The sequence below is a fragment of the Marmota flaviventris genome, chromosome 4 (genome assembly GCF_047511675.1).
Source record: "Marmota flaviventris isolate mMarFla1 chromosome 4, mMarFla1.hap1, whole genome shotgun sequence".
NCBI classification, from domain to species: domain Eukaryota; kingdom Metazoa; phylum Chordata; class Mammalia; order Rodentia; family Sciuridae; genus Marmota; species Marmota flaviventris.
In genome coordinates, this window is record NC_092501.1 from 7,917,303 (window position 1) to 7,933,736 (window position 16,434).

The window sequence follows — 16,434 nt, forward strand, 5'->3', positions numbered from 1 at the left end:
GTGTTGGAAGAAAAAGACCTTGAATGAGTGAAGAATTAAAAAAGTGTCAGAGAAGTGAAGAGGAAATGAGAAAAATGTGGGTTTATTCTTTAATTAAAAATTATTTTGCTTTTTAAAAAGTCAAATAGCACTAATGACAATTACAAATAGCAGTTCCATCTCCTAGTCTCTGGGGCAGCTAGTTCTTGTGTTTTATTTTTCTTAATCCCCACGTTTCTAAATAAAATGTTCTCAGTGCTCTTTCTTAATCTTTTAAATTAGTTATCTGCTGACATTCTGCTATGAAAAGTAAGAATGGAAGTCTCTTATTGACCTGTGTCCAGCATATTCTACCCTCCTCTCTCTCATTTCATTCTTCCTAAGGAGCTATATTAAAACTTTTGTGGGACTGGGGATGTTGCTCAAGCGGTAGTGCGCTCGCCTGGCATGCACAGGGCACTGGGTTCGATCCTCAGCACCACATAAAAATAAAATAAAGATGTTGTGTCCACCGAAAACTAAAAAATAAATATTAAAAAAAATTCTCTCCCTCTCTCTTTCTCTCTCTCTTTAAAAACAAACTTTTGTGAAATCAGCACTTAATTCTTATATTATGGTCATATTGAGTTATTATTTACAGCCAGGTCATCTGCTGTATTATAACGCATACCATACAGTCACCTATTTAAAGGCATGATTTAGTGTTTTGATATATTCACAAGATGGTGCAATCATCACATGATCAATTTTAGAACATTTTCATTATGCCAGAAAGAAACCATGTTACCTCTCAAAGTCTCGAATTTTTCTGTTGCTTCTTTACCTTCAATGTTAATGATATATTTGAGGACATCATACTTACTAAGAACCTTTGAATAATTCTTCCTCTATGAAGTTTTTAGGGTTATTTTTATTTCTCTTGTGCTAAAACCCACACAATATTGTACTTTGTTATAGCTAAAACTTGATGTGACCTTGAAATACAAGAACTCATACTTTTTAGCTCTAAGATATTCTATTTATATTATGTTATTGTTCTTACTATTAATCTCTGCTCCATTTTCTTCTGCTTTTTTTAAGAATTATTATTTACCTATTAAATCTCAGCTTTTTTTTTTCTTACTGGATTAAAATGAATCTGATCCTCACCTAGTTACTCCTGTTTGCTCTTCATGTCTCAGCTCAGAGACAGCCTACCCAGGAATGTGTTCCCCAACCAGCCCTGGACGAAGTCAACCCCTGCCCCATTTAAAAGCCTTGTATATTTCTCCTTTGAACAATATCACAATGGCAGTTCAATAATTAATTACATGATTAATTATGCAATCTCTGCCTTCTTCACTAGACTGTAAACTCCCTGTGCCCAGGGTCACTGAGCAGTGGCTGGCCCACTCCCTGTCCCTGGTATTGACAAGTATTGGTCATGAGTTGTTTTATTCGGGGTTTTCACCACTGTGACTAAAAGATGCAACCACTACAATTGTAGAGGAGGAAAAATTTTTTGGGGGGCTCATGATCTCAGAGGTCTCGGTCCATGGACAGAAGGCTTTATTCCTCAGGGCTCAAGGTGAGGCTGAAGTATCCTGGTGGAAGAGTGTGGCAGAGGGGAGCAGCTCACATGATGATCAGAAGGAGAGAAAGAGACTCCATTTGCCAGATACAAAGTCATGCCTCCTGATACCCCACCTCCTCCAGCCACACTCCACCTGCCTTCAGCTACCATTCAATTAATCCCATTAGGTGATTAATTCACTGATTGAATTAAGGCTCTCATAACTCAATCATTTCTCCTCCAAAACTTCTTGCATTGTCTCACCCATGAGCTTTTGGGGGACACCGCACATCCAAACCATAACATAAGTCTACATTGTGGCTTCTAGGGTAATATGAGCCAGGTCTGGGCTGCACCCCAGGCTGTCTGTAAAGACAAGTTTTGGTAAGAGAGGAATAGGGTTGCCTGGTGCAGGGGCATCCAAAACATTTGAAAATATTTTGGAAGAACCAGTTTCTGTTCACTGAACAGCTGTTCACTGCACGTGTCTGTCAGGTATCTGAGCCACATTCTGAAAAACTGCTCTTGCTACCGCATACCTGGTTCTGAGTCCTTCCTGTTCTTTCAGGCAAATCAACAGGGATGTTGAAGAAGCCTGTATTATCTGATATCCACTGTGGTCTCTAAAGTGTCATAGCCCCTGACAATGCTGTGCCTCAGTTTCCACACTGATAAATTGGAGGTGACATCACTCTTCCCTCAGTATAGTTTTGAACAACCTCAGTGGAGAATACCCATCTTGCTATTTGAATGGTTTAGAATGGGGCTTCTCTACCCCAGCACTGTTGCAGTCTGGGGTGGATAAGCCTTTGCTATGGGAACCGTTCCTGTGTATTTTTGGATGTTTAGCAGCACCCTTGGCCTCTACCCAGGAGATGCTCCTCACCCTGCAGTAGCAGCCTACCCCAGCCCCACAGTCATAAAAATCAGAAATGGCCCCAGACACTGCAGATGCCCCTGGGGCAGAAATACCCTCTTGGAGAGCCCTTGCTGTACTTGCAGAGCCGTGGGCTACACCTGAATGATTGCTGGGTGCCCAGAGGAATGCAGGGAGCCTGGGCTGGCACGGGAGGGGTTTCCGGAAGCTGCAGTGGCTGACACTATGTCTTCTGCCAGTTGGGCTGACTCTGGGTGAGGAGTGGACCGCCTCTTCCAGGAACACCGCTTTGACCCTGTAGAAGGAGCCAGATATCTTGAGAAATACCAGGGAGTTTTAATCACAGTCAGTGGGTTGAGAAGTCGATCATGAGTTGTCAGGTGGGACGGAATTTTCTTTGTTTCCCTGGACTCTGGCTCTTCAGGAGAGAGCCTCGTGGTGGTTGGGCTGGAGTGATGCAGTTTTCTTTGGCTGTGGTTTTTTGGCTAAGACTAAAGATTCCCGTTTATTGACTGGAATTTGGGAAACAGCGTGTTGTCCTGTTGTGACTTGGCTAGCAGGACAGGCCTGGACTCTTAGGCCTGCGCCAAGAGAGAAGGGGTTCTGGAGGGTCTACGGGGGGAGCCAGAATCAGAGTGAGGGTCCCCAGGTGGAAGATGTCCTCCCACAAAGCTCACCCATGTCAGTCCCCAGAATCTGTGATATGTGACCTTACATGGTAAGAGGGACTTGGCCAGTGTAATTAAGCAAAGGACCCTGGGTGAAGAGAGGGACTGTGTTTACCCCATCTGAACCTATCTGCTGTGGATGATCCTTCAAGGTGACTGTGGTTCCTTCTTAGCTGAAGCAGGGTCGTGCTGTGGAAGCACCCCGTAAACTGAAATGCCACTTGAATTATTAGGAGGTAGTAATAGTCACTATTTTAAGAAAGAAAAAAAATGTATATAAGAAAAGACAAAGACAGAGACTAGGTCTCACCCACCGCGTTCCTGAGCCCCAGGGCTGAGGCGAGCGTCCTCGGATCTCACTGAGCTGCACGGCCACCGTGGTTGGGGTGGGGAGCTCACATTCATCTACCCACATGCTGTACCCGGTTTTGCTGAAAGACAGGGGCATGTTGGGAGGGACTTGGGGGTTCTTCTGGCTCTTCTCAGATGTCCCCATTACCGTGATAGCGATCTCTGTTTCCTAATGCCCACGCGGGGGAAAGTGACCGCTGCTGTCCAGCTGGGCATTTGGTCATCTGTTCCTCAGTGGGCTCTGATTCTTGGTGGGGGACAAGGAACTGCCCAGCCACACAGCGCCCTTGCTTCACTATTGCTTACCTGCTTCCAGTTGCACCTCCTAGACCAGAGCCTCTCCCTATGGTGAGTTCCTTACTGAGGCCACAGGAAGCAGCCGGCCTGCTCCGTATCCCAGCTTTTGGTGTGTTGTCATGAAATGCAGCTGGTAATGGCTTGGCTGCTTTGCCTCTGTACAGCCAGAACTTCCAGCCTCCTGACCTGGGCTTCTAAGCCGTCTCACTCAGGCTTAGCAGAGTCCACATATGAAGACCCCTGAACCTTTGGTTACAGTTTAGGAGCAGGAGGCCTTCCTTGTCTGAAATCGCAGGGCCCATCTTGAAACACTCTGGGGTATCAGCAGGCCTCAGGCAGCTCCTTGGGTGTAACTGGGTCCCAGCATCCAGAGTTGGCTGAATATCTCCTTCTGTAGAGTGGCCTCTGCCTCTCTGACCACAGGATGAGGAATAGAACTGCCCTTAGCACCCGAGGGCTGTGGCTTCTGACTCCAGCCACCTCTTGCACTCAGATCCAGAATCCCATGGAAGAATGTCTTGGCTCTGTTTGGGTCAGGTGTTCCATTAGGCCAGTCGACGGTGACTGTCCTGGTTTCTGTCAGGTGACCACCTTCAGGCTGTTCAGCCTGGCAAGGTTCAGGGTCATGCTCCGTGGAACAGCTGCTTCAAATGTGACCATGCATAAGGGTCAAAGTGGAAATGTAACTCAAAACAACAGGGCTGAATGTCCCCATGGTGTCCCATACAGATAAAATCAAAGCAGTTCTATAGGCAAGATTACTACCATTTTTTCGGCACACCTTCAGATTTCTGAGGTTCTCTGTCTGGTTACTGAAGACAGTGATGTTACTGAACCATCCTTTGGAAAATTCATCAAGATCTAGACTCCATTTTTGTCTGGTGCTTTCTGTGTTCCATTTGCTACATTTGGGAACTGTTTTGTGATGGTGCATCAGCCCCAGACTGTGTTTGTAGAAAGGGAGGTTATTTGCAAATGACTGAGAAGTGCTGGTGATAGGTTCTTTTGAGAAGAACAGCTACTGTTCATCACATGTGGCTTATGATAGCTTGCTCACACACCCCTAGAGCACTGGATAGGTCTGGGTACTGAAACCTTGTACCCAGAACCAAGGGACGAGAGAAGTTTGATGAAGACCAGAGGAGAGACTGGAGCATTTATGTATAGGAATAAAAGTGACATGGCCCTTTCCTCCTACCAAGCCAGTTAGCAACCACGTGCCTAATGAGGAACTTTGCTTGTTTTTCTAGGATGAAATCAGACCAAGTAGGCAGAGGCATTTTGAAGACTAACGTGCCATTTGAATTATTACTAGGAAATCTTAATAGAATTGTTCTTTCAAGGACAGAAAAATTGCATATAAAAAGTTATATAAGATTTATCTTTTTCCTTAAAGTCTGCCTTTAGGAGATGAGTGGCATCTTCACATACACCCTTTTTGCAAGAGGACTGTGGTGCTGTCCTGTATGTCAGCCCTATTATATAACATTCAAATAAATATTTTCTTTTTCTCCTTCTGTAACATTTGATGGATACAAAAGATGAGTGTGATCTATTTGTAAGGCATTAAGCATCACAATAAAACCAACACCATGAGCCCGCCATGCCACTGAGCCAGACCCCGCCAGGGCTGCGAAGGCAGTGCAGGTGCAGGGGATGTCTCTCTTTCTGGGCTGGTAGGAAGCTCTCTCTTGATGCTGGGCAGTGGCAGTGAGCTATGGCCCTGCCCATGTGGCCTCTAGTGGGCCGAGTCACCAAGCTGTGATGCACAGTAGGTCAGAACCTGTATGTAAGGCACTTACAACTCACCGTGGGTTTGTGGGAATGTGACTGCATCCTGAGTGGAGGAGCATCTGTTTGCATCTTTGATAAAGAAAATTTAAAATATGTATGCAATAGTTTCAAAATCTGAAGTTCTTTGGGATCTAAATTAGCTGTTTTGTTTCTCACAGGGGATGTTTTCTTGTGTGTTCAATGATGTTTTAAGATTGCCAGCTCTTCTAGATCCCAGCCAGTGAAACCTCGGAGAGCCTCCTGGGTGCTCCTCAGGAACCAAGTAGGCGCTCCTGTTGTAAGGCCATTTTTGTCCCTTTGAGAGTCCTGGGAAAAGTCCAGCTTTCCTGGCTTAATGTCTAGATGCCCTCCCCCGCCCCGTCGCCGGCACCTCCCCCGCAGCCCAGGTGTCTCCTTGGCACACTGCTTGCTGTTCTTTTCCTCACCTCCTAACCTGGCCCCTACGTGGAGACGTCCCTTCCGAGGGCTGCTTCAGGGTAACCAGGGCGCGGCTGAGCCACAGTGGAGGCTCCGTGACCCTTTGCTGTGGTGTTTTGTTTGTATGGACACCAGGTCTTCACCATGCAGTCCTGTCTCCCCGAGTTCCGCTTCTTCTTTGTGGCCCACTCCTCTGTTTCCCTGGTTTTAAGGGAGGCTGGACTAGGGGGTGTGATAATGGCATAGGAGGGTGTTTTGTTATGTTTTCACATTTCTAAGCTGAAGGAGCTGCTGTGGCTCAGAGGAGCGTCACCTGGGCCCTGTCTGCTCTCCAGAAGCCTCTGACACAGGGCTTCTTTGCTTGGACCCTGGGGCTTTGAGTCAAAGCCTTTGGTGCTGAGGATTGAATATCAAGGTGGCTGTGTGATGTGGAATAATCTCTCTGAGGGAAGTGGAAGAAAAGCCACAAAAGTGCTATAAATTTCAAGCCTTCCCTAAGGATTAGGAGACCAAAGAGCAGGGCCATTGTGGCTGCAGTCTACACGTCTAGCTCTCCACACAATGAGTGAGCCCTGACAAAGGGATCCAATGTGCAGCCTTGGAGTTGGACAAGGGTGAGGTGTGCTGGCCAGCCTGTCCCGCCTCCCGGCCTCTGCTGCGGGCGCCTCGCCACCTCCTCTGGAAATGTCGGGGGGAGGGGGTGGTGGTGCTGTAGGGCTGGGAGCAGGACTTAGCCATCCCGTGGCTTTAGCCTCTTCCTGTGGAAGGCACAGTCAGTCCCAGTGTCACAGTGATGGGCAGGTGGCTCTTCTCTCACCCTGCATTATCAGCCTATTAATTTTAATTAAAACAACTCCTTCTTAATTTCTTTATGGCTCTGACAGCTCATTCCCATTACGAGGGCAGGAAGGTTAAGCCTGAAGAGCCGCTCCCCGGAGCACCTGGAGAAGTCTCCGCTTTTGCTTCCGTTCAGCCTGACATCCCGGGCTGGCCTGGGATCTGACATGCGCCCAGTAGGAGGGAATCCTTACGAAGAGCCCCTCTAGAGAGGGCACGTGCTGTGCATCTGGTACTGAGCTCAGCCCTTACTGCTTTGGTCCATCTCATTTACTGAACAAGAAGGTAGAGTTGATGTCTTTTTTTACAGCAGAGCTCAGAAGTCACAGGGCAGGAAGTGGAAGAACTAGAATTTAACTTTTGGCTCCTTGACCTCAGAACCAGCAGTCTTAACCTTCCACTATAACATCTCTTAATTTTAAAATGAACACACATTCTCCTGGTAGCTATTATTTTCAGAAGAAGAGGTGGCTTTTTAAGTTCATGTAGTTACAAAGAATAAAACTGGATTAGAGCTAAAAAAAAATGGTTAGAATTCACTTCTCTGCTCATGTTATTATTGTACATTTACTAAATGCCAAGTGGTTTTAAACGTGGGCATGTGTGGTCTTGTTCAAACTTTCCTTCAGTCCCAGTGAGGAGTCAGAGATGTCCGTTATTACCACGGCTTTCAGCATTCAACTGGAAGTCTTAGCAAGTACTAAAGCAAGAAAAAGAAATTGAAAACCTAATGATTGGAAATAAACAGAACTGCCATTGCTTTTGGATGACATCATCACACCCATAAAATAGCTAAAGAGATCTACAAACTATTAGAATTAACTGATGAATTATCAAAATAGCTGGATACAAAAAGCATTTATATATCCTTACAATAAACAAGTTGAAAATAAAGTTTAAAGTGATATCATCTTTAAAATCATTGAAAAATCAACTACTTAAGAATAAATATAGCAAATCTGGCAATCAATGTAAATAAATAGGTGGGTATACCATGTTTATGGATTGGAAGAGTTAATATTATAAAGATGCAAAGGTATAAAAAACTCATTTCTATACTCAATATCATGTTATTCCAGTTAAAATCCCAGAAGATTCTGTTTTGGCAATTAACATACTGATCCTAAAATTTATATGGGAGGGCCAAGGATAGATAAATTAGAAAAGCAAAATCAAAGTGGGGAAACAGTGCAAGATATTAAAATATGTCATAAATCTGTAGAAATTAAGGCAGGTTTAGGATAAGGTATGGAATAGACCAAAGGAACAGAATAGAGGGTCTAGAAACACACCTCCACATGATTAGTAATACGACTTATAACAAAAGTGCCACAGAGGAGCAGCAGTAAGATCATCATGTAAATTTTCTGAGTTAATTGGAAGCCCATATGGAAAACAATGTATCTTTAAAAGATTTGTTAAAATTTGTTTTAATTAGTTATACGTGACAGCAGAATGCATTATGTACTTTGATATACGTAGATAGATGGGGTATAATTTCTCATTTTTCTGAGTACACATGTTGTAGAATCAAGATGGTCATGTGGTCATACAGATACATAAAGTAATAATGTCTGTTTCAGCCTACTATCCTTCCTCTCCCCACATCCCCTCCCCTCTCTTTACTTCCCTCTACATAAATAAAGTAACTTTATTCTTCTCTAGTGCCCCTCCCTCATTGTGAATTAGCATCTGCATATTAGAGAAAACATTCAGCCTTTGTTTTTTGAGATTGGCTTATTTTGCTTAGCATGATATTCTCCACCTCCATCCATTTACCAGCAAATGCTATGATTTCATTTTTCTTTAAAGCTGAGTGATATTACATCGTGTATATGTATACCACATTTTCTTTACCCATTCATCTATTGAGGGGCCCCTAGGTTGGTTCCATAGTTTAGCTATTGTGAATTGAGCTGCTATAAACATTGATGTGGCTGCATCATTGTAGTATGCTGATTTTAAGTCATTTGGGTATAAATAGAGGAGTGGGATAACTGGGTCAAATGGTGATTCCATTCCAAGTTTTCTGAGGAATCTCCATACTGCTTTCCATAGTGGTTGCACCAGTTTGCAGTCCCACCAAAAATGTATGAGTGTACCTTTTCCCCCACATCCTTGCCAACATTTATTGTTGCTTGTGTTCTTGATAACTGCCATTCTGACTGGAGTGAGATGAAATCTTAGTGTAATTTTTATTTGCATTTCTCTAATTACTAGAGGTGTTGAACATTTTTTCATATATTTTATTGATCAATTGTATTTCTTCTTCTGTGAAGTGTCTATTCAATTGCTTAGCCTATTTATTGATTGAGTTATTTGTGTTTTTTTGGTGTTAAATTTTTTGAGTTCTTTATATATTATACAGATTAATGCTTCATCAGAGGTGCATGTGGTAAAGATTTTCTCCCAATCTTAAGCTCTCTCCTCTCATTATTGTTTGTTTCCTCTGCTGAGAAGCTTTTTAATTTAATTTAAATTTCTTCATTTTACTTCTTGTGCTTTAGGGGTCTTGTTAAGGAAGTCAGATATTAGGCCAACATGGTGAAGATTTGGACATTCTTCATAGAAATAGAAAAACCAATCATGAAATTTATTTGGAAAAATAAGAAACCCAGAATAGCCAAAACAGTCCTTAGCAAGAAAAGTGAAACAGGAGGCATCACAATACCAGACATTAAACTATACTACAGAGCTATAGTAATAAAAATGGCACCAAAATAGACTTGTAGACCAATGGTACAGAACAGAGGACACAGAGACAAACCCACACAGATACAGTTATCTTATACTAGACAAAGGTGCCCAAAACATTCACTGGAGAAAAGATAGCCTATTCAAAAAATGGTGCTGGCAAAACTGGAAATCCATATGTAGCAAGATGAAATTAACCCTCTGTCTCTCACCCTGCACAAAAAATCATCTCAAAGTGGATCAAAGACTTAGGCACTAGAATAGAGACCCTGCACCTAATGTATCTTAACCCCTACTTCACACCAGACGATAATGATCAATTTCAGATGGGGTGCAGAAGTAAATGTGAAAGATAAAGCAATGAAGCTTTCAAGAGGAAACAAAAATTTATTGAAAAGGGCACAAATACTAAAAAATAATAAAGAAAAATAGTTAATTGGTTGGTATTAAGAAAATCTTCTTGTCAAATGGTACAAAGAAAGTGAATGAAATGACAAAATCAGAGATAAGTACTTTCAGACCACATATTCAATCAAAAATCTCATCTCTAGAATGCAGAAAGAACTCTTGAAAACCTGTATAAAAAAAAGGGGCCAACTTAACTGGAGAAGGGGGGAATGTGAACACCTCACAGATGTTACTCGAATGTCAATAGATCTGTGAAACCTGTGGCTTCGTAAGTTGCCAAGTAGTTCACTTAACACCCACCCGAATGGCAGAGATGAAGGGGAAAGACGTGCCACGTGTCGGCGAGAACCCGGAGCAGTGGGGACTCTCTGGGGCCTGAGTGCAAATAGTTCCAATTAACTTGGAAAATGGCTGCAGCTGAACATACATATATAAATAGACATCTAGGACTCAGTGACCCAGAAATTCTTCTCCCAATTATACACCAAACAGGATTTTGTATAAATTTGCCAAAAGACACATACAAAAATATTTACAGGAGCACTGCTTTTAATAGTTCAGACCCCAAACGACTCAGATCCTCACTGGCAGTAAAGTGGGCAGATACGGTGGGGTATCTGCTCAGAGAGGAACACTGGAAAGCACGGAGAATGGAAGGAAAATCATGGCTGTAGGTGATAATAGGAACCGCGGGAGACAGCGGGCTGGGGCGTGGCCCAGGGCAGAGCACTCACCCATGCAGCCCGAGGCCCTGGGTTGCATCTGCAGCATTGCATCATGACGACAGTAAGACAAAGTCTGAGACAAAATGAGCAAAGGCCTCACGAACTTGGGGCCAGAAGACTCCTCTGTAGGCGTGTTCACCTCAGCTGGGGAAGGAGAGGCAGCTTTACAGTGTAAACAGGGAACTACATCTCCGAATAGCAAGCATCCTATGATGAGGCAAATTTAGGAGGCAGAGGAGAATTTCTAATTGGCCTTCAGGTACTTTGGGCCGGGCTGCTTGGTGGACTTCAGGGCTGGGGCCAGCTCCCTACTGCGTGGCAGAGAAGTCCTGCTCCCACCACATGGCCTCCAGAGCCCACCGGGCCTGGCCCTGCCCCTTTGGCCCTCACTGTGTGCTCCAGGCTTCCTGTGTGGCCTGCAGAGCACCACGGCCTCTCCTTTCTCCATCTGTGAGCTGTTTGGACTCCAGCAGGGGATAAAGGACACTATCAGACGATTTCAAAAAGGAGTTTAAAATCCCAAACCCAAACTAAGAAGGAAAAGGACATACAATGAAAACTTGGCTAGATTGGAGGCCAGGACAGGCTTTTTGCTACAGTTTGATTCCTGAATGATTTAGAGGCAAACAGAAGAAGCAGCTGAGACGGATGGAACTGTATGTTAAAGACCCTGAGGCAGCAGAGTGTGTTTCCTTATGGGGAACTGAAGGAGAGAACACAGAAAACAAGAGGTGAGCTAGGGTCTTGCCCAGCATGGTGAAGATTCTGGTCTTCATACTAAGATGAGGGTACACCTGCTGTTGGAATGCCCGATGCTTAAAGTTAAGAGGTGTTTCAAGCAGGAGGTGACATGATATTTCACTAGCAAACTGAGCCTCTGACTCTGGGATTTACTGGGGAGCAGTTTAGATTCCAGGAGACCATGTAGAGGCAACTGTAATAGTCCTGGCCCCAGAGAATGGGCTGGGTTGGTCACAAGGAGGTGGGACAGAGTTGTGAGCCTTCTGCAAAGATGTGGGTGGTCGAATAGCCTAAACATGGTGACTGCCGAACGTAGGGGAGGGGCGGGGTGTGAGAGCCAAGGATGGCTCCTGGACCCTGCCGCCCCGGTGGATGGTGGTACTTTCCCCGAGGCCACCATGTTGGGGTGCACGGTGGCAGAAAGCTCAGAGATGTCACTTAGACATCAAGTAGAGGGTAAGGTGGGCAGGAGACGGGGCTGCTCTGCAGTTCAGACGAGAGTTCTGAGGCATCACCGAGTCATTATTCAAACAAACACAAGTAGCAGATTGGTTTTTATCCATGTGTTTTTTAAGTTTGAGAAATTGTTTCATTCCCTTTTTTTTTTTCCCTCTCTCTTTCCTTCTTCGGAGGGTTTATTTCCATTTTTCTTTCTACCTCCCTTTTATGGAGTGTGTGTTTCTTTTGCCTGAGGGGTCACCTAAATGTGCCACCTCTCCCCCAGGAGCTGCAGACCCCACCTCTGTCCTCTGCCTCCAGAGCCCAGTGGGGAGGGTCAGCTGACACAGAGTGGCACCTCCTGTGAGTCACTGGGAATCGTGGCGGGGTAAAGGGGTTGCTGCTTGGGGGGAGGTGGTGGTCCAGCAGAGGACACCCAGGCGAGGTGCTTCTCAACGCCTGTTTGCTACGTCCACTGCAGTGGTGGGCTCCGGCCTGGGGCTCGCAGGGGGAATCGTGTTGCTTGGGAGATTCTGGCTTCTTGCAGGGATCTGGAGCAGTTGGTGGGGAGCAGGGGAGAGGGGAGAAGGTGACAGGCGCGGGTTTGTTTCCAAGCAAGTGTGAAAGCCCCTGAGAAGAACTTTCATGCCACGTCTGTCAGAGGAACCAGAATGAATGAAACCAGCTGCTGTGTCTGAAGACTCACGGGCCACTCCTGACTCCGACGGGAAGCTCAGAACCTTCTTGGGAAAGCTCTGGACCCCGAGACCAAGTGGACTTCACAGCACGGGAAGGATTCCAAGCAGTTCAGCGGGCAGAGTTTTCTAGAAAACCAGGGAAGGTGCTTAGGGACAGTATTGAAGAAATGAGGAAGGGTGAGGGCAGAGGGGAACTTTCTACCCTGCCTAAGAATTAATATTATGAACAAATGAGGCAGAGGGAAGAGGTGTTCTCACCACATGCAAGTTCTTGCTCTGTTTGCTGAGTCTCTCACCTTGAGCTTTGCTCTGGGAAGTCAGATTACAGCTGCTTTGTCCCCAGTGACATTGGGGCAGTAGGATGTACTGTCAGAGGTCTGGCTTTGGGTCTGGACACCACTGGTGGGGACCATCTGTGTGGCCAGGACAGCCAGGGAGAGACTCAGTGTCTCTCAGAGACCCAAGCAGTTCGGTTTGCGGTTGCAGGATCTGGTTTGCAGTTGCAGGATCTGGTTTGTTACATTCCCAAGTCAGTTTCCGGAATGAAATGTTTAAGCAGTTTCTGGCCTGTCCTGAGACTATTTCCCCAAACTCTTCCTGTGGGCGACATCACTGTTGACTACAAACAAATGCGCTGTTATGTGTGTGGTCAGTGCTGAGCGCTGCCTGGGGCTGGGCATGGTCCCACATGTTAGAGGGTATCAAACTGTTCTCTGCTCCCCTAATCCTTTAAGGTAGGTGCTTCCAGGATTCCCATCCTAAGGATGAGTAATCAGTGGCATAGATGGGTCAGTTACCTGGCCAAGGTCTCATAGCCGGTGTCTTGGAACCAGGGTTTGGCCCAGTGCTGGGAAGAGCATGTCTGCTTCCTGGACCTGACTCCTTTCTCCCTCCCCCTCAGCACTGCACACACGTTAGGTATTCCTCAACAGCATCTTGTTGAACGAGTGGACTGCCGACTCTCACACCCCCAATAATTGAACCCTACAAGAGCCTCTGCTGTCTTACTTCTCCACCCACCTGGAGGAGGTAAACATTGTACAGTTCCAGTGATGCTTTGTTTTCTCCTAGGAGTGACTGGGTGACGTCCTATAAGGTCATGGTGAGCAATGACAGCCACACGTGGGTCACTGTCAAGAACGGATCTGGAGACATGGTGAGTCTCTTCTTGGCTCTGGCTGTGTGGGACCCTGCAGAGAGATGTGATATGCCCAGTCACCTGGGACTTACCATGTCTGGGTCCACTCCAGCCAACCCTGAGAGGGTGATATGACAGTGACCCCTTTCCATGGCCCAAAGCTCAGCACCAGGTGGTCACCTTTGGGGACAATGTGGACTCTTGCCTTTCCTCCTGTCGCAGGGTCTGAACCCAGCCTCTTACCCATACCCAGGCCAGCCCTGGAGAGAGATGGCATGCAGGGCATGCAGGGCCCCTCACAGCTGTTCAGTTATGAGTTTCCTAACTTTTTCTAATGACCTTGGATCTTTAGCTCTGTGATGTGGTGCAGCTTCACACTGCAGTCACACTGAGATCCTCAAGGGCACATTCCCAGCACCATGTCCCCTGTCCCATACCCATCTTGCACACCGCCTGCAGATTCCTTATCACCCACATCCCTGTGTCCTGGTAGAAGGGTGCCAGCTGCTCTTCCACCTGGGAACCCCATTGCTGTGTCTTTCTCTAGAATATTCCAAGATAGGTATGTCTTTCCCCCTATGTCAGGTCAAATGCAGCTGCTTCCCCACAGCTTTGCTGGGTCTTCTTCTGCTGAAATCCAAAAGCTCTGTGGTGTCCCTTTGCCCTGACCTTGATAGTTACCCTACAGTCAACAGGTTCTCCCCAGGCCCCAATCAATGGGGGCTTCCTGGGACCTGACTCCTTTCTCCCTCCCCTCAGTGCTCAACACACATTAGGTATTCCTCAATAGCCTCTTGTTGAGCCAGTGGACTGCCAATCTCACACCCCTGATAATCAAACCCTACAAGAGCCTCCTTTTCCCCTTGAACATAAATAGATATTTGAAGGAAACAGTGAAAAGGAGATCCCTGTGCTCAACGAGCTGCCTGTCCCCATGGTGGCCCGCTACATCCGCATCAACCCGCAGTCCTGGTTTGACAACGGCAGCATCTGTCTGAGGATGGAGATCCTGGGCTGCCCACTGCCAGGTGAGTCCACCCACCTGCACTTCCTGCAGGGCAGGATGCTGACACAAAACAGGTGCCAGCTGGGGTGAGTAAAATTAAGCCGCGAAATTGTTTTCTGGTGTTAAAAAGAAGAGATGTGTCTATTTAGAATATTTTGAAAATACAGGTGAGCCCAAAAGAAAACAAGTAAAAATTTCCCATTATCCTGCTAAGAAGCATCATGAACACTGGGGGTATCGAGGTCTCTTGCCAAGGGAGGTTTTTCCCATTGTGCATATTTCAAGGTTGACAATTACCCAACCCCACCACTCAAGGGTGAGCAGAGACACTATAAAGGGGTTTTGGAGCATTGGGGTACCACTCAGCCATAGAGCTCTAGTGAGCATGTGCAAGGCCCTGGTTCCATCCCTAGCGCTACAAAAAAAAAAAAAAAAAAAAAAAAGTTTTGGAGGCCACATTTATTTGTCTCTTCAGATCCCACTCTTCTAGGTAGAGGAGGTAGGGCAGCAGCAGCAGAAGTTCACTTTAAACTTGACCGTTGATGTGGTCTTGTTTAAAGAGCTTCACGGGATGCCTGTGTCTTGGGTCACTTATTCTTATTGGTTGTGTTTTCTTGGCCCTATTTCTACATGATGGTTTTAGTGTGTGACCCTAGGGTAACAGGGAGAATGGTGGGGACTCCTGAGCCAGCTGGGTCCCTGCTCTGTCTTGCTCTGGACAGGCTGGCCTGAGTTGGCTTTCATAGATGGTTGGCTTGTGTGCTCGGGGACCTGTGGCAGCAGCCTCTTCCTCCTGCCCAGACATCTCCAGGGAAGGCAGCGGCAGGAACTTTCTCATTCCTGTGCGCCCTGAGACAGGAGGACCAGGAGCGAGCCATGACTCATCTCTCCCAGGCTGCTCCTCCAGGGAGCCTCCCTGCACTTGATCTTGCAGGTGTGAGCTGACCCCAGCTCCCTCTGGACCCCCAGTTCCTCCGAGTGCTCTGGGGGCCTGGCACCTCCAGCTCTGAGGCTGTGTCTGTCATGACCCCACCCCCACCATGAACTCACTTTTACTGTGTTTTCAAGTGTGTTTATGTCATTGTGCTCTTTTCCTCTCAATCCCATAGTTTCTATGAACTCGCTTTGGCAACCATGGATTTTTAGAGACCAAGTTGAATCTAGGTACCTGCTTAATTTCCCTCATGTCAGATATTTTGTTTTATAATTGTTCACACCTGCTTTTTTTTTATGTCATTAAAACTGGCAGAGACCCACTGTCTTACTGATGCTTTCTCTCCTAATCCATGGAGAGATCCTGTGTTTTTAATCTGCCTTAGAGAGTTGGAAGTTGAGTTGTTTCCAGCGTGTTGATTCTGTGAGCACCCACAGTGGGCACCCCTGTTCCTCCATCACCATTCCACGTCACTATTCCACGTGTGCATGTCCACGGTTAATTCCCAGGATTGCCTTGGGGAGAGTGGGGTTGCTGGGACAAAGGAAGTGCCCATTGTCAAGGATGGCGTGGGGAGAGGCTGCCTGGTTGGAGGTTGAAGCCTCCTTTTATGGCCGGTTATGTTGGAACTGGGCACTGCTGTCCAGGTCCAGCCTGCTGCCCTCCGGGACCTGCCGGGCTCAGCGTGTCCTAAGGTCCCGAAGTCAGTAGGTATCTGCAGAGGGGGAGTCATGGGCTCTGGCCCTCTTTACATGAACCTGGGGCTCTTGTTCAGCACACTCTCAGTCTGTTTGCTTTAAAGAGAAGGGTCATGGTTCTTCTCTGCAGGCAGGAATTCATCTGTTGTTAGCAAAGGGCAGAGGGCAGCCTATGCGAGTCT

At 46.3% G+C, this 16,434-nt stretch overlaps 1 protein-coding gene across 1 annotated transcript in view; it reads left to right on the forward strand.

The window, feature by feature from the left end:
* The window catches only part of Cpxm2 (carboxypeptidase X, M14 family member 2), a 95,393-nt gene that overhangs the window by 48,676 nt on the left and 30,283 nt on the right, over positions 1–16,434 (forward strand). Inside the window, exons 5-6 of the mRNA XM_027930286.2 lie at positions 13,548–13,632; positions 14,492–14,642. Of these exons, the coding sequence (XP_027786087.1) occupies positions 13,548–13,632; positions 14,492–14,642 (236 nt within the window). The remainder of the gene's footprint in view (positions 1–13,547; positions 13,633–14,491; positions 14,643–16,434) is intronic.